This window comes from Bombyx mori, chromosome 28, assembly GCF_030269925.1.
Source record: "Bombyx mori chromosome 28, ASM3026992v2".
NCBI lineage: Eukaryota > Metazoa > Arthropoda > Insecta > Lepidoptera > Bombycidae > Bombyx > Bombyx mori.
This window is the reverse complement of record NC_085134.1, coordinates 8,657,997-8,683,197: the sequence shown is the minus strand read 5'-3', so window position 1 is coordinate 8,683,197 and position 25,201 is coordinate 8,657,997. Positions and strand designations below refer to the sequence as shown.

The 25,201-nt window shown below is 40.0% G+C and overlaps 1 protein-coding gene across 1 annotated transcript in view; it reads right to left on the bottom strand.

Moving 5' to 3' along the window:
* Positions 1–25,201, bottom strand: part of LOC101745996 (photoreceptor-specific nuclear receptor) — a 64,886-nt gene that overhangs the window by 18,602 nt on the left and 21,083 nt on the right. Inside the window, exon 4 of the mRNA XM_038021229.2 lies at positions 12,662–12,765. Within this exon, the coding sequence (XP_037877157.1) occupies positions 12,662–12,765 (104 nt within the window). The remainder of the gene's footprint in view (positions 1–12,661; positions 12,766–25,201) is intronic.

Here is a 25,201-nt window from a genome sequence, read left to right as displayed (position 1 = left end):
AAAACTTTAAAAAAAAAATAAAAAAAAAATATATTGGATAATTTTAAATTCAACTAAAAAATGAAAAATAATAATAGTTTAAAAAAACTAACAAAATACTTACACCTTTATAGAAAATCCAACTAAAAAATAGAAAATACATTTTAATAAATTTGAATTAAAAATAGTGTAAGAAAAAATTATTTTATTTTAAAAAAGCGTGGGGTGCATGGTTTGGTGGTCATCACACCACCTTACATTACGTCTTCCGCTGCGCGGTCTCCACTCGAGAACCCGTCTGCTCCAGCGGTCCTCAGTTCTACGGCATATCGTCTTTTCGCATTAAAAGTATACAATTTCCTAAAATATTCAAAATTGAGTTTGAATATTTTAGGAAATGCGGAATCATATTTTGGTATCACCAGTATTTTTCTCATAAAATACTGTCAAAAGAGCGTTGTTTAGTTTTAGTTTTATTTTTTGCTTACCTATATTTTGACTACTATTAACAAAATTAATAGATAATTTTATCTAACTTTAATAGACAGATAATGTAACTGGCAAAAAATAAAAAATAAATGTTGCAAAGATGATTCATATTAAAAATATCACATGTTAATTCTTTCAAACACACTCCTGTAAAATTAGTCAGTTTTGAGATTATACAGCTTTAATGCGAGATGACGATATATTCACAGTTTTTTCGTTGTTCGGTAATTGCTTAGTAGCAGGTGAGCTAATCCACTGAGTTTCTCGCCGGATCTTCTCAGTGGGTGGTAATTCCGATCCGGTGGTAGTTTCGGCAAAGCACTGCTCTTGTTGGGGCCAGTATTAGCAAACTCTTTCAGGTTGAGCGCGTTAGCTCCCCCACTCGTCCGGGGTAGCTAGAACAACCCCTAAGGCCACCAAAATGGACATACTAAAACATTTACTGTCCGACCGCCGAAAGAATCCGCTCGATTAAATTTATATTTACCGCAAAATTGTAGAGCATTTTTTTTTTTTTTAGAGTCGTTAAAATGAAAAGTGCTTAAAAATTACATCTTCCAACTTATCCACAAAGGCATTCTCTCAGCGGCCGGACAATAGATAGGTATTACCATAATATTGACTAAATTAAGGATTAGCTTTCCGTTCGTGTTGTTAGTTTTTTTTTTTTTAATGTAGTTAAAGGACGATTTAAGAGTCCTTCGTTCTTAGATAATGCAACGGCATAGTTAAGCCAATGCCTACTAAGACTCCTTTCGACATTTTTATTTAGTTTCGAAGTCGTCGTGGCCTAACTAATAAAAAAAAAGTTACTATTTTTGCTGATATGGGTTAACGAGCTCACGGCCCATCTGGTCTTAAGTGGTTACTGGAGCTTATAGACATCTACAAAGTAAATGCCACCACCCACCTCGAGACGTGAGTTGTAAGGTCTCACTTTTAACAGTAGGTACAACAGCTGCTCCGCCCTTCAAACCGAAACGCGTTACTGCTTCACGGCAGAAATAGGCAGGGTGGTGGTACCTACCCGTGCGGACTCACAAGACGGCCTACCACCGATGTTTGTAACGTACATCTAAGAAATGATTTCTACAATGATATAATATCATTTAGCGTAAATCTTCAAAACTTCTGGACGATGGTACTTTTAAGTCTATTTTTTGTTCTACCTGCATTACCTACGCCCTAAAACACTGTGTTTACTTAAATTATTATAAATCCACTTTTTTTCGTGTTTTCAACTGCTTATGCTTATGCTTTCCAACATGCGAGGGCTCATAGCATCACTGAAGTTAATTAAGTTAAAGTCACTTTAGTTGAAGTCATCGCTTCATCGCCACACATTACAATCTAGAGCTCCATCATTGTGATTCAATTAGTGCCAGCCGTACTCAAATTGCAATCGTATTTCAATAATTGGAAAATAAAATCAAACGAGATCAGGTGCTGGCCTCATCTGTCCAACATCCCTAAATCACAAGCGGAATTATTAAAATACCCTACATCCCTTTCTTTCTTCGGCGGGAACGCATGCTACCATCTCTGTCAGTCGCGACTTCTGTTAAACCGAACCGGCTTAATGGTTATTGATGCCGCATTCCAAATTGTATCCAATTTATAAATAATTCTCATTGCATTAAGGTTCAGGATCGCTTGCGCTCGACGCTTCGGAGATCGAAAACTCGACGTAAAGCCTTTTGAAGTCAGTTTTAAAAGTTAGAAATCCTTTCGGACCAAATGTTCGCTGGTTTCGTTGAAACGAGAATGATATTTAAGCTAGAGTGGATAGGGCTGATATTTCTGTGAAGAGTTCTGAACTTATGACTTTTCGGGTTGGGTAAGCGATTAATACAGGGTCGGATCTGAGGGCTTTATGCGAGGATTAAAATCGCATTAATCAGTGTCTGTTACTTTAGCTTTAACTCCGGTATAAACAGTTAAGTGTTATGCTTTATTGAATTTATGTACTGCTTCTCTGCAATAACGGCCGTTTTGATGTTTCTCATTTCGTGATTGAATTTGACAGATGTCAATTTTGACAGTGCGTGACGAATAAAAGGAAAAGCAGAAAAACCGAGACCCTTGAAGTAACTTTATAAAAAAAGCATGTGCGCAATTCACACCTGGTAGAAGTGAAACCTTCAAAATTTTTGACTTCAAGATAATGAGACTAATGTAAAATTTCAGGAAGAAGGAAAATTGTAGGTTTTAGTAATGACCATAGTGATACAAAGTTTGATAATTATTTTACACTAGCTGACCCGGCTAAAATAACACTTGCCAGTGGAATTCGAACAGCGGTGCATCGCTTGATACGAATGCATTGGAAGTCTTATCCTTTAGGCCATGATGACTTTGAACATTGAAACACGATTTCTACTTAAATCTCAATTCTATAGAAGCAGAAATGCCTAGCTCACAACACGTCCAATGAACAATAAAAACAAGTCTTTCAATATTTTTTTCCTACCTATGCTGATAGTCTTGAGAGGCTATTTCAGCATTGACGTGTAGGTTAGCTCACGGGGCTCAAACCGGGAATTTTGTTAACACTGGCCCTAGCAAGAGCAGTGCTTCGCTAAATCTACTATCGGATCGGAAACGCGACCCACTGAGAAGATCCGGCGAGAAACTTAGTGGGCTAAAGTCTTTCAAGACTGTGTTTCGATGTTCCTCTGTCGATGTAAGCAAAACAATTTAATACGCCACAGTTATTCCTGCACCCCATTCTCGTTTGAACGCAAAACGTATGGACATTCATCATCCTCAGCGTAATTAAATTGAGGCCGACGAAATCTCAAAGCGCACACTCCTTTCCACGTTCAACGGGAGAACCGAACAATATAAATATAAAGGCTCTCGTGGCGCCCGAGGATGTCCGGAATTCTCATTAGTACGTGCAGATAACTGAGTCAGCATCCTTGTTAAATTGAATCAAGGTTTGTGGTTAATTTGGCTGTTGATTCGCTTCCATGGCCCAATTGTCTTGGCGCGTCATCGAGGGTCTTAAAGCGAAACGACGCTAAAGTCTATTGAAATTCAGACGTTGATTGACAAATTAGAGTGTGTTGATGGATGCGATATGGATCGACCAAACAACGCCCTAATAGAAACACAGGGATACCAGATTATTATTAAAGTTTCAATGCTTATTACCAGTTGCGATATGTTAAGGATGTGACGTGACGAATAATACTTTAGTCGTCTGTGACCAAGGAAACTGTAATGCATTCGAAATAAAGTAAATAATGTAATTATAATTCAAAACGCAATATTATAACATAAAACCAGTATTACTTAGACCTCATCTGTTAAGGTTGGCGGGATCTGTTGACAGGATTTACGTTAAGATGTTTACGGGCCACGGTAACCTTTGTGAACTCGGTCACGTTGACTAGTAGACCATGGACTGCAGACTCGAGGGCGTATAGGGTAAAACCTGGATAGATGCCGCAGCGGGATAGATGCCTCATGTTCTAAAAACCTAACTTCCCGCACTCATGACAAAAAATTAATTTAATAAGTAGGAACCACAGTCATTCTATACCTTATGTACCATTTGACAATCGCGTGATGACGAAGCGTTTTCCTCGTACATGTAATTTTCTCAGCGCGGAATTTCACGAACACGTCAAAGATTTAAAGGTTAGTATTTAGCGTGGTATAACTTTATAATTAGTGTAAAATTCCATTATATTTTTTACTACGTGAATATATTGGTTCATTGAGTCTGCATCTAGGTGTAAATAAATGCTATTATATTTATAATTTATTTACAAAAAATTTGGGCATCTATCCATATCACAAAGGATAGTTGCCCTGATTTTTTCGGGTATAGGTGCCTTTAGGGGCATCTATCCCTCCATACTCTGCCATTTCAGAATACAGCTGAAATATGCCACGAAAACATAAACCACAAACACATGATTTACAGTTCAAGCAGCGAAGATGAAGACAATCCACTTAACTATAAAATGAAAGGAAATAAAACAATAGATTTGCCCCTAAAGAAATCTAAGGGATAAACTTAAAACACATGTAAATATATCTGCATTGAATGTTTTGAAAAATATAAAAATACGAAGTCGCAATCCGACTGGATTCAATGTTTAATGTTTCAGAACTAGCCACATGAAACGTGTTTTTTCAGAAATTATGTAGAATATGTGGAAAATTGAAAGCACTATCCAGTTAAACTTTAATTGGACAAAATAATAAAGACATCTTTATTGTGTTAATTTAATATAAAAAATATGATTTTGCAATGTACACATTGACACTTAATGAAAATATTTTATAAACAATTAAGAATTTATATTTTTGTTGAATAAATATTTGTAAAATTTTATTTAATAAAAAAATAGGATAATGCATGTTGAAACTAAAAAAATTGTGGTTTAGCATACGCTTACTTAACGCTTTAAACATTTAATTATGATTATTTGTGTGATATGAGAATTATCTTTTAATTATAAACATTCTAAGACTTAAAAAATACATTTTTTTTAATTATTATGACGTTTCTTGGAGACAATTGCTCTGTTATGAATAGAACTTCTTAATATTTGGTTTGGTTTTTTAGTTTACACGGTATAAAGGGCATCTATCCTGCACTGGAGGCATCTATTCTACTCAGTATTTTCTTGGTGGGGCAACTATCCATACAGGTAGTCATCTATCCTCCAAAAAAAGGTTCTACGAAAAACGAATTTCTGCAAAATCTGTATTTGATAGGTTAAAAAAAAATTATACTAATTAAACATAAAGGATTGACCTAACTACATTAATAGAAATTTTTCGTATAAAATTAATATTTTTAAAATTACACGACTATTTCAAAAAGTGGGGCATCTATCTCGGCTTTACCCTATTCTCAAAGAGTTGACAACGGTCCAAAATAAACGCTTAAAATCGAGCTGACTTTGATTTTGCTATTTCCATCTCAAGATATATCGAAGGTTGAGAATAAGACTGAATTGGATAATTAAATAAGCTACATTTGGCCTAGTTCGAATCCTTCCACACTAAATAGGTGTTTTTCTAGCCCCAGCCCACTGACTTTCTCGTCGGATCTTCTCAGTGGGTCGCGATTCCGATCAGGTGGTAGATTCTGCAAAGCACTGCTCTTCTTAGGGTTAGTATTAGCAACGTCACCAAGTTAGAGCAACGTGAGCTCACATATTCGCTCGGCGAATCTAGTATGACCCCACGCGGTCTCTAGAATAGGTAGGAAAAAACTTCATACCCTTATCCCTCATTATCTGGAGTCAGCGCAATATGTCCTCTTTGCTCGATAGATACGGCATGAGTTTTACGATGAACCACATGCTTCACGTAGTCCATTGTAACATGTCATATGGGGAAGGTACTTTTTCTGTTTCTTCTTTTAGTGTTTCTTTTACTTTTGTTTCCATAATTTACATATCTTCTATCTTCTATATATATAAAAATGAATTGCAGTTCGTTAGTCTCGCTAAAACTCGAGAGCGGCTGGACCGATTTGACTAATTTTGGTCTTGAATTATTTGTGGAAGTCCAGAGAAGATTTAAAAGGTAGATAAATATGAAAATGCTCAGAATTAAATAAAAATAACAATTTTGTTTTTCATTTGATGTGTCCCCCGTCGGACGGATTCCTTTTGTTTGTTTTAAGTTTATTTTATACAAAAGTTTAGGTCTTTTATTTTTCGATTGAGGCACTACGAAGTCTGCCGGGTCAGCTAGTTATTACTATATAAATTTACACTAAGGTTTCTATTTTCAAATCCCAATAGCACTAATTCATCATATAACGTTTTTTTTCTGTAATTTCTTAATAATCTCAAGAACAAAGACAACATTCCTGGCACTATTATGGAAACCCAGAAAAAACATCAATGCCAATTGATGTTATTCCAATCGATAAGCCGGTTTTATTATTTCCTCTGAGCGTTTTTGGTTGCCCAATAAAGTACTTAGTCGGGTGGGATACTCTCGCTGGGACATCTATCCGTGGACAATGACAAGCTCGACAGGACGGCACAGTTTAAAAGTTCGTCCCTCATTAAGGACCTCTCCCTGCGGTTCCGACACCCGCAACAAGAGGGCTAAGCTCATTTGAATGTGAAGTGTGAACGCCTCGGGGTTGCAGCTTTGTAGTTTTCGTTTAATTATCTCGTGTTTGTGGGAATCCGATACTCGTTATGGCGGAGGCGTGGCGCGGCGTTTCTGTAGACTTATTAAGCACGGCTTAGGGCGCTTTAGTGTTGCGGTTGAAAATTGCGTCCGAAAAAAAGCTCCTCTCGGTTATCGTGTTTGAATATTTTTTTTATTTCCCTTAAGCATACAGTCGACCTGATGGTGAACGGTTACAGTCGCCCATGGACTTCAGCAATGCCAGGTGCAGCGCCAAACTGCTGCCTACCACAACACTACATATTGAAATGTTTTCTGTGATCTATATCAGCTGACATTGGTTGGACATGGATGCACGCGACCGACACACCAACCATAATCAATTCCATTCGTGTGCCTAAAGGGATTGTTCGGTTTTCGTGTACTTAAACACTGATTACAACAAGTAGCCTTCAGTCATATGCTCTCCAATGCGATTCGCTCTTATAATTTAGAACAAAGAACTTAATGACAGGCCTGGTAAAGTTGATTTTGTTTTGTTTCAATAGAACGAATGTGTCTTCAAGCACAATACTCGGCAGATTACTCGAACGAAGTGCTTTGATAAGAACATTTTGTTGCTATATTAAGAGGCTGTAATTATCGCAAACTTAGCAGATCATAGATTTAAGAAAACTGTCAAGGAACGTTTGTGCAACAAGGTATATTATAAAGTTAAGGATTATCTACTAGATGGCACTACGTGGGAATGAGGCGTTCGCTCCTGGCCTTTTCATTTTTCATTATTATTATTATTTTGTAATTGTATTTTTTGAATTGTTTTTTCGTTTTTTGCTAATACAGTCAAAACCGTTTACTGCGACATCGTTTAGAACAACATGCCGGTTATAACAACCTAGAACAAAGGTCCCGGCTGAATGCTATATGACCGCCTTATTAAAAACATTGCTTTATACGACATTGCTTATAACGACATACCTCATAAAACGACCACATTTAACTAATATTTCGGAGAATTAGATCTGTTAGAACGACCGGCTCAGCTGTATTGTAAACAATTTGAATAGGTATCCACATTTGTCTTCAATGGCTATTAAAATCAGGAAAGAAAACAATAGGATTTAGTTTAGTGTAGGGTCTTTTCTAATTCTTAGAAACAAAACACGTGCATGTAGTAGAGTCAAAGACCGCTTCTTCATATCTCTTCAGTTAGTTTATTACTTATCTATACACAAAACGCACCAAAACTTTGTGGAGTTATTCGTGAAACTTTCAAAATGTCGCAAAGAAAAAGAAAACAAATTAATATTGAAGAAAAATCGCGTATTTTGTAAATATATTTTTCCAATAATTTCCTATCGATTTGTTTGTACTTGCACGATACACATTAAACATCACCGGTTGTTACGACTATCGGTTTTTACGACTGAATATGAGCAGTCCCTTCGATGTCGTTATAACATATTTTGACTGTATTTAAAAAAAAAAAAAAAAAAAAATTGAGAAAAAACAAAAAAAGAAAGCCCGCTGAGTTTGTTTCGCCGGTTCTTCTCAGGAATGTGGCTTTTTTTTGGAACCGGTGGTAGAGTTAACATGGTTATTTATATTTTGACATTCAACAAGTGTGTCATACTGACATCTAAGTTGAAATAAATGATTTTGAATTTGAATTTGAATTTGAACTCGTACCGTATATGCAAATAAGAATTTGTAAAGAATTTTTTTTCTCACTACTTATTCGATGGTAGCCTAAGGGGTTATTTCAGGTACGCCCGGACACGTATGAGAGCTCACGGGCTTAACCTGAGATAATTTACTAGGCCTAGCAAAAGCAGTGCTTCGCAGAATCTACCACCGGATCGAAGTCGCGATCCACTGAGAAGATCCGGCGAGAAACTCAGTGGGCTGTGTCTGTGGGTTAATTTACTCGTCGAGCCCTTCGTCGCAAGCTACAGGTTCGACTAGAACGATGACCGGTGCTTGTGGTACCTAAAAGCACCGTTAGTGGATCGGGAGGATCCGAAATGACGTGTTTGGGTCGACGTCGACTGCTTTGCATTCTGTCCGCAGGATCGGGAATGTATTGTTGTGGCATGTTTCTTATGCATGTGACTCGGCGGTGCAGTAGCTAGCGGCCCTGACTGTTGCGCCGAAGGTCGTGAGTTCGATTCTTGCGTCGGGCAAAGATTCATGCAATGCACAGGTTCTTTTGCTCTTTGTCTGGTCGTTTATTATCTTTATATCGAGGAGTGAAAGGCTATTTGTTTCAAGCGACACTTCGCTTAATATGCAACATTAAAATTTGTCTTTGTAATCAAAGGTCCATTTTATTTGGTACTAGCTGACCCGGCAGACTTCGTAGTGCCTCAATCGATAAATAAACGACCTAAGCTTTTGTATAAAATAAACTTAAAACAAACAAAAGGAATCCGTCCGACGGTGGACACATTAAAGAAAAAACAAAATTGTTATTTTTATTTAATTCCGAGCATTTTCATATTTATCTACCTTTTAAACCTTCTCTGGACTTCCACAAATAATTCAAGACCAAAATTAGCCAAATCGGCCCAGCCGTTCTCGAGTTTTAGCGAGACTAACGAACAGTAATTCATTTTTATATAGGTATAGAGTTCAACAATTCGATGTTTTTAATTAAAATTCAATTATTTTTACCATATTCAAATAACTAATGATTTTTTTTTGTCATCATATTTTCTTCAAATTTTAAACTTTAAATGACTCTCCGGTTGAAAAAATGTCGCTTAAGCCAATTAGCTTTTCACCCGTCGATATGTATATATTTCAACGTATTAAGTCTCTGGTCAAGTCCTTACGGATCCATCAGATCCAATAACCTTTGCATTAGACGCCTTCAGCTCTAACACTAGGAGCAGGCTTTGGGACCCCGGTAACCGTATGCGTCGAACTCGACAAAGAAGTCGACGTGCAACCTAGCCCATGCATCAGCCCGCTGAGTTTCTCGCTGGATCTTCTCAGCGGGTCGCGATTCCGGTAGTAGATTCATTCGCGAAGCAGTTGCTCTTGAGTTGTTAGGTCTCCTTCGGAGGCGCTCGGGCAGCTGTTAGCAAATCCCACCCCTCCTGGCTGAGCCTTTGCTCGCCCACCTGTCCTGGTGAAACTGGAATGGCCTCCGGGCTATCAGTGATCCTTCAATCATAAAAAAAAAGTCTCTGATACCCATAAGACAGGCAATTTTAATTTGGGGTCGCCTAATTTGATCATAATACGTTTTTTTTATTGCTTGGATGGATGGACGAGCTCATAGCCGACCTAGTGTTAAGTGGTTACTGGAACCTAGAGACATCTACAACGTAAATGCCGCCACGCACCTTGAGATACGAAATCTATGGTCTCAGTATAGTTACAACGGCTGCCCCACCCTTCAAACCGAAACGCATTACCGACTCGCAAGAGGTCCTACCACCACTATAATTTTGCGGGTTCGATTTTTACTCCATCAACGTGGAAGTCTATCCAATTGTATGTCTGTACGTGTCCACGTTGAAAACAGAAAAATAAATATACAAAAATTTGCATTAAATTATTACAGCAAATCCATTCGATCGGAACAATACACTAAGCCAACAAACTTATGCATGAATCAAGTTCTTATAATGGAGCGAATCGGCTAAGAGGGGAAACGCTGGGCCATAATTTGTATACGCAGTATGGGCCACACGGCGACACGTGACCGACCGAAGGACAACCCTTTGTTCACACTGGAATGCACGATCTCTTTGGATTCATGAGCCATAAATATTTGCAGACGATGCGTATTCGCTTGTGCCTAGTTTTCTCGATTAAAATTTGACATTAGACCGTCATTCGCAAACGCCTTTTTCCATGGAAAGACAGGTGGACGATGAGCTTCGAAAGCTCCGAATTATGACCCTCCTAAATACAGCTGTAAGTTAAAACAAGAGAGATAGAAAAGAATCATCAACATCAAGTTAGGGTGTGGCATAGCAGTTGCCCCACCCTAAAAATATTAACGCGTGAAAATTTCGCGGCAAAATGGGCAGAAACCTACCTGTGCGGGTTAACAATACGCCCAATTTAATTGAGTACCACCAGCGAGGTAAACTTACAACAAAATATAGAAAAACGTTAAACCAACACTTTCTTTTAATTAAATAAATCATATCAAGGGGTTAACGGAAGCCTATAGACTCCACAGAGCGCCTTGTCGTTCAGGGCAAAGTAGAAGGCACCAGATCGCGTGGAAGATTACCCATGCGATGGACCGACCAAATCAAGTCGATATTTGGCTATTGTTTACATGAGTGTACCAGGGTCACCACGAACCGGGATAAGTGGCGATTGCTCGTAAGGCGCATAACATCTGCCCACAGCCAACACCGAATGACGACCATGACCGCTCTGACAAGAGTGATACGACAAAGAAGATTGTAAATGCTGTCACCCACTTCAAGACACGCACAACGGCTGCCCCGCCCTTCGAATTGGAACGCACTCTTTCGCGGCAGGATTATGGTATAACCTTACTACGACCGCTCTGACAAGAGTGATACGACAAAGAAGATTGTAAATGCTGTCACCCACTTCAATACACGCACAACGGCTGCCCCACCCTTCAAACTGGAAGGCACTCTTTCGCGGCAGGATTATGATATAACCTTCGATCAACACTGCCCCACCCACTCTTTCGCGGCAGGATTATGGTATAACCCTACCACGACTGCTCTGACAAGAGTGATACGACAAAGAAAGTTGCAAATACTGTCACCTACTTCAAGACACGCACAACGGCTGCCCCGCCCTTCAAACTGGAACGTACTCTTTCGCGGCAGGATTATGGTATAGCCTTACCACGACCGCTCTGACAAGAGTGATACGACAAAGAAACTCGCAAATGCTGTCACCCACTTCAATAAACGCACAACGGCTGCCCCACCCTTTAAACTGGAACGCACTCTTTCGCGGCAGGTTAATAGGTATAACCCAACCACCAACAACAAACTCAAACAAAACCACCCTTGTTCTCACAGCGCAGGCCTGTACAAACATGTCATACACGTCAAAACATTTACCGGAGTTAAATCTGTAAAGCGCGCTCCGTCCCATGCACGAGAAAGACTTGACTGACCGTGAAGTGATCGGACCCGACAATTCGCTGGGCCCCCGGTACTGTTTATACGTCGGCAGACGTGCAGCGAAATTAAGGCCGGCTCGCATTGTCCGCCGGCTTCCGGAAACATGACTTTAAGTTAGCTTCTCGCAATGCGTATTGAGGCGGGAATATCCTGCATTGCTTGCGAGTGGAGATAATAAACGCTATCGGAATTGTTTCTGTCTAAATTCAAGGCCGAAGGACCTCTTGTGAGTCCTCGCGGGTAGGTACACCCACCCTGCCTATTTCTGCCGTGAAACAGTAATGCGTTTCGGTTTGATTTTTTTTAATTGCTTAGATGGGTGGACGAGCTTACAGCCCACCTGGTGTTAAGTGGTTACTGGAGCCCATAGAAATCCACAACGTAAATGCGACACCCACCTTGAGATATAAGGTTTCAAGTATAGTTACAACGGCTGTCCCACTCTTCAAACCGAAACGCATCACTGCTTCACGGCAGGAATAGGCAGGGTGGTGTTACCCGCCCGCGCGGACTCACAAGACGTTTTACCACCAGTAATTACGCAAATTATAATTTTGCGGGCTACATTTTTATTACACGATGTTATTCCTTCACCGCGGAAGTCAATCGTGAACATTTGTTGAGTACGTATTTCATTAGAAAAATTGGTACACGCCTGAGATTCGAACACCGGTGCATCGCTCAACACGAATGCGCCGGACGTCTTATCCGTTAGGCCACGACGACTTCAAAAGGGTGGGGTAGCCATTATAACTATACTTGAGACCTTAGAACTTATATCTCAAGGTGGGTGGCCCATTTACGTTGTAGATGTCTATGGGCTCCAGTAACCACTTAACACCAGGTGGGCTGTGAGCTCGTCCATCCATCTAAGCAATAAATAAAAAGGACAACGGCTCATCAGAGCTACCCCATAGACATGGCATTGTGCTATTACCACTCACCATCTTTATTCATTCCCATGGCGAGGCACTTCTTCAGTCTGCACGCTTGGCACTGGTTCCGGTGCGCCTTATCCACGACGCAGCGGCCGGTACCAGCTTGACACCTGAGGACAATCACAAACGTAACCATACCTCATAAGGAAGGGACTATCGGGCATGAGACCCCGGAGTAATATACCCGGCCCTATTATTATTATTATTAGTTAGTTGGGTGAACGAGCTCACAGCCCACCTGGTGTTAAGTGGTTACTGGAGCCCATAGATATCTACAACGTAAATGGGCCACTTACCAAGTTCTAAGCTCTCAGTATAGTTACAACGGCTGCCCCACCCTTCAAACCGAAACGAATTAACACTTCACGGCAGAAATAGGCTCGGTAGTGGTACCTACCCGTGCGGACTCGCAAGACGTCCTACCTCCAGTTACTGATGAGACACGCAAAACTATCCCCCGTAATCGCACAGCGACATTGGCGGATCAACAAACCGCACCGACTCTGGGCTAGCAAAACGAAACTAATACATATTAAAGATATTTCATTACAGATAATCCATCAGATAATAGGCTTACGAGCGGCGGTGACATTTGTTGCAATTTCGGACACAAAAGCCGCGGAGGAGGACGCATGCGCGCGAAAACCGCTGCTTATTACACGGCACTTGAACACGGTTAGATTGGCGCTGTCCCTGGACTCAGGCTTGGGACAGCGTTATGTGCTTAACAAAGAATGACTTAACGATAAATATGTCGAGATTTGCGGTGAAGGATCGAAAGAGCAATATGGCATTTGCTTGATCGTTTAGAAAGCCTCGGAAAAGTCGAGATAGAATTAACTCCAAAATTTACAGATACCTTACTATATACAGACATAAACCTTATCATTCTTTTTTTCGTTATCATTTCATTTCATTATTTTATCATTATAATACCACTTTAAGAAAAGTATTTGGACTTGGACACTTGGGCAAATAATGTCACTAAGCCTTACTGGTAGTAGGATCTCTTGTGAGTCCGCGCGGGTAGGTACCACCACCCTGCCTATTTCTGCCGTGAAGCAGTAATGCGTTTCAGTTTGAAGGGTGGGGCAGCCGTTGGAACTATACTGAGACCTTAGAACTCATATCTCAAGGGTGCCGCCACATTTACGCTGTATATGTCTATCAGCTCCGGTAACCACTTAACGATCTATGCAACAACAAAAAATTAAAATGTAGGAAATGACTTTTTAAAATTAATGAAAATGAAACAGAATCGCCGACTATGTATTCACGCTTTCTTCCAAAAAGGTCCAATGGTATCTCAGTAGATTCTCACACTCGATACATTCTATTTAATGTCATCCCATTATTCTTTTTAAGTTATTTTATGACCTGGTAACTAAGACCTTTAAGTCATGTCTTATTTTAATGTATATTCTTAATTTTATGAAAAATGATGTTATGGAGTGAAATGAAATGAGAATGATTAATTTGAGACATTAATCAACTGGGATGAAATTAAATGAGATGATATGAGATGAAATCTAATCTCAGTAAAATGGTGGTCATTTACTAAGATTTTTTCAGTGGACTTTTTGGAGGATCCCGAGAAGTTACGTCCAGCGCCTTTGTTTCATTTTCCCACATTTGTGCACTTTCACAGATATTAAACGGTTAATAAACCACCATTATTACACATTTAAACCCGAAGAAACACTAAATAGACAAAATAAAACAAATCACACAACTTCACTCCACGCGTTCCCGCCAAAAAGTCTCATCCCATTATCAATTTCAAATATAACAGATTATGTATTCGATAATAAACGAAAATATCGTCTTTGTCGCTGGCAACAACGGAATTCCAAAAAGCCATATTTACAAAAAAAATATTAATATGTGCAACGGATATGTCTAATTCTGAGTAAAATGTTCATTATCTATTTAACCAGTGGTACCTTTTTAAGTATCGAAAATCAATTTGGCATAAGATCTGGGCACATGTCATACTTGTGTTGTGTGCAGGATATTAATGGCGCGGTATGACGGGTGGCGAATTGATTAGAACGGAGCTTCAACGAGGGGCGAAACGTTTGGGGGCCAAATGTTAAACAGTTTTTAATTTTATCTTGTGTGCGGATCAACCCTAATTCTAGTTATAATTTTTAGTTTTGCATTGTTCGATATCCGAATGTTTTAGGTGGGTAAATGATTCTTGTTTTGGCGCCAATTGTTGTTATTACTTTATCTGTGGTTTTCGTGGAAAAAAAATTTGATTGATACGTAAATAAAAAAAGTTAAGACCTTTTTGGCGGGAACGCGAGGAACGAAGTTGTGTGATTTTTTTTATTTTGTCTTTTTAATGTTTCTTCAGGCTTAAATATGCAATAACGGTGGTTTATTGTATAGAATCTGTGAAAGTGCACAATTGTGGGAAAAAGAAAAAAGCCGCTGGACGTAGCTTCTCGGGATCTTCCAAAAGTCCATTGAAAAAGTCTTAGTAAATGACCACTATTTTACTGTGATTATATTTCATCACATATCATCTCATTTGTAAATTTAATTCGTTTTTAATCATTTATGTTATATCACGATTAATTTCCTTCGTTTTTTATTATTCACAAACTGTAAATAATTACTTGACGCTGGCTAATGCACAAACCGTGCCGGAACCAAAAAATAAAGAAAAAGAAAAGAAAAAAGTTAAGACACGAGAAAAATCTAGAAACTATAGGTTTAGTAAAAAGAGATTAAAAATCACATCTCTAATATAAAGATCGTCTATGTAAGACTGTAATGAATTGTACAAAAAAGGGAACCTTTTTTTTTTGTTTTAAAATTAAAATATGTCATTATTTCTGAAACAAACAACATCTCTAACACGAATGTAATTCCATAGAAAACTTATGCGTCAATATTTAACACATATTTTTCATAGAAACTGTTTTACATTGATTTTTATCCAATCTCACAACACCGCATAACGCGCGGCGCCATATTGTTCTCTTTGAAATCAAATTAGTATAAATCCTATTAATCGCAGCCCAAAAACGGGAACGCGCGCTACCGAAGCGGTCTCATCTGTTAAAGTTTGAAGCCAAAAATGACAATGGCGAGTGCATGTACCACTTGAGTCCACTTAATCCGCTCTTTGATGAAGAGGGCATTCCTAATTCTTGCCACATCTGTGCCTCGCTGGGGCTTCATAGTGAATTGTAAGAAATGAAAGCTAAAAATACAATTTGCGTAATTACTGGTTCTTTTTTTTATTTATTGCTTAGATGGGTGGACGAGCTCACAGTCCACCTGATGTTAAGTGGTTACTGGAGCCCATAGACATCCACAACGTAAATGCGCCACCCATCTTGAGATATAAGTTCTAAGGTCTCAAGTATAGTTAGAACGGTTGCTCCACCCTTCAAACCGAAACGCATTACTGCTTCACGGCTGCAATAGGCAGGGTGGTGGTACCTACCCGCGCGAACTCACAAGAGGTCCTACCACCAGTAAAAAGTGATTTGATTCGATTTGATTGACGAGATTTGATTCTAGTTCGAGAAGGCGGTAGGCCGAGACTCGGCTGTGCTCTTGTCATTGTTAATAAACTATAGGTAGGTTATATGTCAATCTGCTTCAGAAACCAAAATATAATATGATTAACGAAGCCATAGGGAATAAATAAAAAATATACTATTTTGGTCACTTTAAGATTAATTGAAATGAAAACTTCTTTGGCACCGTTCTGTTTCGAAGCTCGATGAAAAGAGTAATGTATGCTAAAAAGAGACAACATTATACGTCCGCAGGATTTAACCTGCGAGAGAGTGAGATAGAGTACTCCTGGAGGTTTCACTTCGAACTCGTCTGAATTGCGCACATGATTTTCGAAACCAATATCCGTTGTTTCATTAACTAATTTCTGGTACTTACTAGTTAATAGTAGGGGTGGTAGGCCATTAAAAAATACTGGTGGGAGAAAGACTCGTTTGCCCGCTCGGGTATGTACCACCGACCTGCCTATTCCTGCCGTGAAGCAGTAATGTGTTTCGGTTTGATTCGAGGAACAGCCGTCATACTACACAATCGATATTTAGACGTAATGTGATGTCTATGAACTCCTGTGTCTTTGCACTTAGCAATTGGAGGGCCGTGAACTCGACCGTCTGTCCATGTAAAGTTTGTTTACTACGGAATGTTATCAATAATATGTATTGACATCAGGCTTGGACTATTTATATTCTTTCATTGCTTAGATGGGTGGACAAGCTCACGGCCCTACCTGATTAAGTGCTTACCAACTGAACCATACTGAGATCTTAGAACTTATATCTCAAGGTGGATGGCGTATTGCTTCACGGCAGATATAGGCAGACTACCGAACTTACCCGTGCGGACTTACAAGACGTTCCTAAATACAAACCATTTCAGTATTGTACGTCACAAGCATACAAATTTACTTAAATACTTTTTTATATCTATACGCAAAACATACGTTTTTCCCCTAAATCAGGGTAATTATCGGAATGTTGGCAACACGCAAGCTGAAGTAAACTAAAAAAAAAAATACAAAAATCCTAAGCCTGTATATAAATATGGAACGCCTTCGGAACACCGTCAAGGGTCCTTAGTGGGTCTAAAAATAAAACTGGGCCGTGGAAAGCCAAGAATAAACCACGTAAAGAAATGTGGAGTCATCCATAATAGCCTTATGTAGAGAGTAGAGGTAATCTAGGAACACTACTTAACATATGAAAAAAGGACCCAAGTTATATATCGCACCTTTAGAAATTAAGTGACGTAATCGAAAATTCTTGTTTTTTTTGTAAACGCCAAAAATGTAATTGAAGAATTTTATTGTTATTTTTTTAGTTTCAAGTTTAATACTTCAAGCTTTAAACTTTAAGGTGTGGCTTAATTTAAATGAGATGGAAAGTATATTTTGTCGTTTTTGAAGTTATAGTACTTCTTTAGGCGCGTTATGAAAAATTTGATGAGAGTGAAATTTTACGATGCGCGCGCACCGTGACACAAAATTAACAGAAATGAAGTTGCCCACTAAATCGCTCATTACAATACGACTGACGTAGCTTGGCGAGTCTGAATATAGCCGCAGCTGAACTTTCGCGCATGTACACTCGTAAAAAAAAGTGTTATTAGCATTCATTTTTTACTAATATAAATGACAAAAAATATTATTTAATATAATTCATTCTAAATATTATTAAATTATTAACGTTAAAAATTTATTATTAATTATTTAACATTAAAAAAAAAGAAATAAATTTAATAAAAATAAAGTATAACTTCTTACGCGCGCACATAAGAACACGCACCTTTTTTTTTAGGCTAAAGTTTCAATTTAATCTACAAACTCAAAAATATAATAATTACAACTGATAAAAAAAACCATATTATTTATAAGTTGTTAAAAGTATAAAAAGCATTTTCGTAAAAAAAAATAGTTAAGCCACTTTAATTATAAAGGTGCATATGTGAACGGGGTGTAAGGGGTAGCAATGGCATCACAGCTACTCAATAGCCAACCTCACCTGCTCGTGGTGCACCCTGCTAGCTAACAGACGAGGCCCTGGCGACCGACCGATGGCGGTATAACCATCCATAATAAGCTATGTCTGTAAATACAAAAAATCAGGACATGGGCAGCAGCATGCCCTGAGGAAAGGACATAGTACTGCGGTCACCAACCCGCCTGCCAAGCGTGGTAACTACTGGCATAACCCTTCCAATGGACAAAGCAAAAAATGAACGGCCCCCAGTCCCGGGCAGTCCCGCTATTCCTGGTTACGGCAGCGGCCACGGTAACGGTGGGGCAGGGGGTGCTAAGAATCCCCCGGTGCGATCCGGCTGCCATAAACGACTGTACCTTGGCGCGTATAATACACGGACATTGCTGAAAACTGAACATCTCGAAGAGCTGGAGACAGAATTGAGCGCAATAAATTGGCATATTATTGGTCTATCGGAAACCCGAAGAGAGGGAGAGGGTTGCGAGACCCTAGCTTCAGGGAACATGCTCTTCTATCGAGAAGGAGAACAGCTCTCGCAAGGCGGCGTTGGTTTCCTTGTCCACAAATCCCTTGTCAACAACATTACGGAAGTCAGTAGTGTGTCGTCGCGGGTTGCGTATCTTGTACTAAAACTAAACAGTAGATACTCAATAAAAGTTGTGCAAGCATACGCTCCCACATCGACATACTCTGACGAAGTTTGCGCGGTCTTTTACGATGATATCGTAAGAGCCATCGAACGCACAACCAAGACCCATTATACCGTAGTGACGGGGGATTTCAACGCAAAAGTAGGGATACAAGAATGTGGAGAGCCTGTATTAGGACCCCACGGTGTTGGCTCTAGGAATGCCCGAGGTCAAATGCTGGTAAATTTTCTCGAGATGCGGGGGCTTTTCTTGATGAATTCGTTCTTCAAGAAAGGACTCCACAGAAAATGGACCTGGCAAAGCCCAGACGGGAAGACTAGAAATGAAATAGACTTCATCTTAGCGAATAAGCGGCACATATTTAGGGATGTCACCGTGATCAATAGGGTTAAGACCGGCAGCGATCACCGGCTGGTACGCGGCACCCTAAATATCGACATTAAGCTGGAGAGATCGCGTATGGTAAAGTCTAGCTTGCGACCAACTAGGCAACAAATCTTGGAGCCCCCAGATAACTTCCAATTGGAAGTCAAAAACAGGTTTGACGTGTTGGAAACTGACTGCGACGTGGATAAGCGCACCAACGAAATGGTGAAAATTCTAAGAGAAGTGGGTAATAAATACTTTCAGCATAGAAGAAAAGGCCAAGAGACTAAACTCTCCAACGAGACCCTGCTATTGATGAAACAGCGAAGGGAAACTGCAGATGCTACTCCGTCAGATGGAAAAACTATAAACACTAAAATCAGAAAGCTGATTAGGCGTGACCTTCGCCAATTCAACACAATAAAGATTAAAGAGGCAATACAACAAAACAAAGGCACCAAAGTGTTTATACGGCAACAACAACTAGGCCGAAGCCATCTGACGAAGCTCAAAACTGCCGATGGAAGAATTGTTGAATCAAGATCAGAAGTCCTCACTGAAGTGGAGAGCTACTATCGTGGTCTCTATGCCTCACAGGCTCCCAAGCCCTTTGCCCGCCCAGAGAATGATCACCGAGCCCCCTTAGTCCGCCACTATACGGAAGACATACCCGACGTCAGTATAGAGGAGATAAGGGCTGCTTTGGAACAGCTTAGAAATAACAGAGCTACAGGGGATGATGGAATCAGTGCAGAATTGTTGAAGGCAAGTGGTACATCAGTTCTCAACCAATTATGCACAACGTTCGACACTGTCATTAAAAAAACTACTACACCGGAAGCCTGGAGCAAGGGTACTGTCATTCTTTTCTTTAAGAAGGGAGACCGTGCTCTGCTCAAGAACTACAGGCCTATTTCACTTCTTAGCCATATTTATAAGCTGTTCTCGAGAGTCCTTACAAATCGCTTGGCCTCTAGACTTGACGAGTTCCAACCTCCGGAGCAGGCTGGGTTTCGCAAAGGCTATAGTACGGTAGACCACATCCACACGCTGAGACAGGTTATTCAGAAGACTGAAGAATACAATCGTCCTCTGTGTCTCGCATTTGTGGACTACGAAAAAGCCTTCGACTCCGTCGAAACTTAGGCTGTTCTGGAATCCTTACAGCGATGCCTAGTCGATTATCGGTACGTTGAGGTGTTGAAGAGTTTATACAAAGCCGCCAAAATGACAGTCCAGACCCAAAACCAGCAGACAAACCCGATTGAGCTTCACAGAGGGGTGCGACAGGGTGACGTTATATCGCCGAAACTGTTCACTGCTGCTCTCGAGGATGTCTTCAAGACTGGACTGGAGTAAGCTCGGCATCAATGTCAATGGCGAGTATCTCTCACACCTCCGATTTGCAGACGATATCGTTATAATGGCAGAGTCGCTGGAGGATCTCAGCTGTATGCTGGGTGAGCTGAATGCCGCGTCACGACGTGTTGGTCTGGGAATGAATCTGGACAAAACTAAGGTCATGTTCAACGACCATATTATTCCTGGACCGGTAATAGTCGAATCCGCGGTACTCGAAGTTGTGTCTGAATACACTTATCTAGGCCAAATTATTCAGCTAGGCAGGGCCAACTTCGAGAAAGAAGCTGATAGGCGCATACAGTTGGGTTGGGCTGCGTATGGAAAACTCCGTCATATCTTGAACTCAGCAATCCCGCAATGCCTAAAAACAAAAGTCTTCAACGCTTGCGTGCTGCCGGTCATGACATATGGCGCCGAAACGTGGACATTGACCGTAGGTCTAGTCCGTAAGTTCAAAGTCGCTCAGCGTGCTATGGAAAGGTGTATGCTCGGAGTTTCTTTGATGGATCGACTTAGAAATGAAGAAATCCGTCAAAGAACCAAAGTAACCGACATAGCCCTAAAGATTAGCAAGCTGAAATGGCAACGGGCCGGACATACGTGTCGCAGAACCGATGGCCGATGGAGCAGACGTGTTCTGGACTGGAGACCGCGTACCGGTAAGCGCAGCGTTGGGCGTCCCCCTGCCCGTTGGACCGATGACTTGCGGCGATATGCTGGGAGAGATTGGATGCGGAGGGCGGAGGATCGTTCATTGTGGCGGACTATGGGAGAGGCCTACATCCAGCAGTGGATAGATACAGGCTGATGATGATATGTAAACGAACTACCTACTCATGGCGTTAAGTGAGTATCGGAGTTTATATTGAGACAATCCGTCCTCAACTATACTATATATCCACGATTTACTATACAGACAAATATAATATAAAATATATGATAGTACTACCTACATGCCGTCCGTATAGCTACCATCATCCTGTATATTTCTTTAGTCCTGCTTGTAATATGGTCCACCTTTTTTCCCCCTATCTATTCGCTTGGTAGCTCTACTTTACGGAAAAAAAGCCTAACAACGCGAAAAAAAAGCAACTCGTTAATTTAGCCAATATTAAAGAAAATACCTATCTATTGTTCGGCCGCTGAAAGAATGTCTTTGTGGATAGGGTGGAAGATGTCATATTGAAGCACTTTTCATTTTAACGTTTAAAATACAACCATTTAACTCTACTGGCGGTAGAACCTCTTGTGAGTCCGCACGGGTAGGTACCACCACCCCGCCTATTTCTGTCGTGAAGCAGTAATGCGTTTAGGTTTGAAGGGTGGGGCAGCCGTTGTAACTATACTGGGACCTGAGAACTTATATCTTAAGGTGGGTGGTGCATTTACGTCGTAGATGTCTATATGCCCCAGTAACCACTTCACACCAGGTGGGCTGTGAGCTCGTCCACCCATCTAAGCAATAAAAAAATAAAAAAAATCGAGTGGATTATTGGGTGGTCGGACACAAAATGTTTTAATATGTTTATTTTGTTTTCCTACCTAGTCCCTGGTATGTAATCTAAGAGGCTATTTCAGCTATGCGCGGACGGGTAGGTGAGCTCACGGGGTCCACCTGAGAGAATTTGCTAACACTAGCCCTAGCCAGAGCAGTGCTTCGCTGAATCTACCACTGGATCGGAATCGCGACCCACTGAGAAGATCCGGCGAGAAACTCAGTGGGCTACCAATAAAGACCATTGAATTAGTCCTATGTTGTATTTTGTAAGCCCCTGGATTCAGCTACATTGATAAAATGGCTCCCAATATGAGAAGTTTAAGGTCTAGTGTGTGCTTTTTTATTGCGCAGACAAGTGAATGAGTTCACGGCACACATGGTGCTAAATGGTTACCGGAGCCCGTGGGCATCACAACGCGAATACGACTGTGAGTCGCGATCTCGATTAGTTAGTAATTACGTTAATCTTTAATCGTGGTAGTCATTCGTGAGCATGAATACGTTATTTGATTAGAAAAATTGGTACCTGCCTGCGGGATTCGAACACCGCTACAGTCGTATCGCTCGATACGAATGCACCAGGCGTCTTATCCTTTAGGCCACGACGACTTCAGAGACTACAATTTCCGAACATCTCATATGACAACTGTGAGCTGCAGCGATGACGTTAGATAAACAACTTAACATCACCACTACAATAGTTGAGTCAGATGACTTGGTGTTGAATCACTAGATGTGACACACAAAAAATGCTTAAGAGTGAAATATCCGGTGCGATATTTGTCTTATTAGCAATAACTGTATTTGCAGTATTTTCTACCGTTTTCCACGAGTCATGGACATACTTAAGCACTTTACGGTAGGCAGCGGCCTGGTAACCGCTTACCATCAGGTGGGCCGTATGCTCGTCTGCCTACAAGGGCAATAAAAAAAGAACATAATGTTTTGCAGTGCGATATAGCGGTTTACATTTCCGTTCCATTTCCGTTTCAGACAGTTCCGAAATGTCGAATACTTTACCGAAAATTAAACCAAATATGTAAATTCAAAATTCAAAATAAAGCACTATATTGGCCAATAAATCGAACATATAACTTATTTCATATTTTTTTATCCTGTCGATTCTGTGTGCTTACAGCGCCCCTAGCGGCAAACGTATGGACGCTGTTCCAACTCCATACAAATTTAAGTAAATTTTTACGCGATCGAGAAGTTAAAAACCTCACACTAAGCAGTGAGGTTAATAAAGCGACGTCTTGGTGAACATTACATTCAAAGATTTCGTTACAAGCAATCAAACATACATACCAAATTATTATATTATACACTTTCATAGTGTCTTAAAAAGTAGTTTTAAGTACAATATTTGCAATTCGGTGTGCGTTTGTCGAAGCATTAAAATTACGGACAACTAATTTCAACCTACTCCTTTTGCCTACTTAATCGTAGGCAGCCTAACGGGCTATCCCAACTACGCGCGGACTAATAAGTGAACTCAGGAGGTTCAACCTGAGAGAACTCGCTAACACTAGGCCCAGCAAGAACAATGCTTCGCTGAATCTACCAACGGATCGGAATCTCGACTAATGAGAAGATCCGGCGAGTAACTCAGTGGCTTCTACCTTCACTTGTTAAACAGGTTTACTGTGTTAGATAGGCATTCATTCCCTCGGTCTACCTGGTATTTATTAGAAACCAAAGCGAGATATTACAACGTGAGTGTCACCATTCTCTGTACCGTCCAATGAGGAACGCCCGCTTGGCGCCAGATATAGGTAGATGGTATAGCGTTGAGCTGTGTAGAATTCCCTAAATTCAAAATGACGGTAGCTACCACTTTTAATTAGCTTAATTGGGCAACAAGGCTCAAAGCTTAGTCGTTGGCCAATAATGTCATTGTCATTTCTATTGGCTGAGCCCGTATATCAACTACTATACTTCTTCGATCTTCTCTAAGCATCAATTTCCACAATGCCCTTCACGAAGCAAAGGATCGCAGCAGATGGAGGGAAATCGTACGGGAGAAATTGATGCAGCGGGGGAGTCTCGACCCTCAGTAATGAGGAATACGACGCGAGGAGGACTTATAAATAACTATACTTGAGACCTTAGAACTTATATCTCAAGGTTGGTGGCGCATTTACGTCGTAGATGTCCATGGGCTCCAGTAACCACTTAACACCAGATGGGCTGTGAGTTCGTCCACCCATGTTTAGCCATAAAAAAACACAATATTGTGGTATATGTACATATATTATAACACAAGATTTGGTTCAAATTTAAAAAAAAAAACATTTTCATATAAAACACCTGAACACTCATCACACAAAAACATTAAACATGAATAAATTATAATGAAAAGCTAGATTGAGCAACGTATTCCGAAAACCTTTTGACATAATTTCATAGAAACACAATATTTAAATTGTGACGAAACATAGGATTTCACTTGTTTGAAATGAAGAAGAAAAAAGTTACTCATTCATGCGGCCTATACGAAAGATTCTACATCTGTGTAAATAGCTGTGTTGGTTTGATCTATTTTAATACAAACTTAATAGTGCGGTCGGGTGAGTTTTTTATTCATTGTAAAACGCTTTAAAGATTTCTGTTTTCGGTTGTCAAATATAAAATGGTTTTAATTAAGGTCGTGACCTGTGAAGGAGCGTTTCAATTTTAGTAATTGTCTCTTAATACACGTGGTGCAATATTTCACAAATTTCAATTGTTTTTTTTTCGATATAGATTTTTTTTTTTTTGTTAAAAGGAACTTCAACTGGAAAAGAGGTAATGTCTTATAAAAAAAATATAAACATGTACATTCGATAAATGAATTATCTATCGTTTTTTTTTTGTTTTTTTATTTTTTTGATTAGATGGTTGGACGAGCTCACAGCCCACCTGGTGTTAAGTGGTTACTGGAGCCCATAGACATCTACAACGTAAATGCGCCACCCGCCTTGAGATATAAGTTCTAAGGGTCTCAGTATAGTTACAACGGTTGCCCCACCCTTCAAACCGAAACGCATTACTGCTTCACTGTAGAAATAGGCAGGCAGTTTTTTTATCATTTAATCGAAATTTAATAATAATATGTATTAGTAATCTCTTCTCTTCGATGTTTGCCAGTCGAAGATGTAATTAATACTAATGCTAC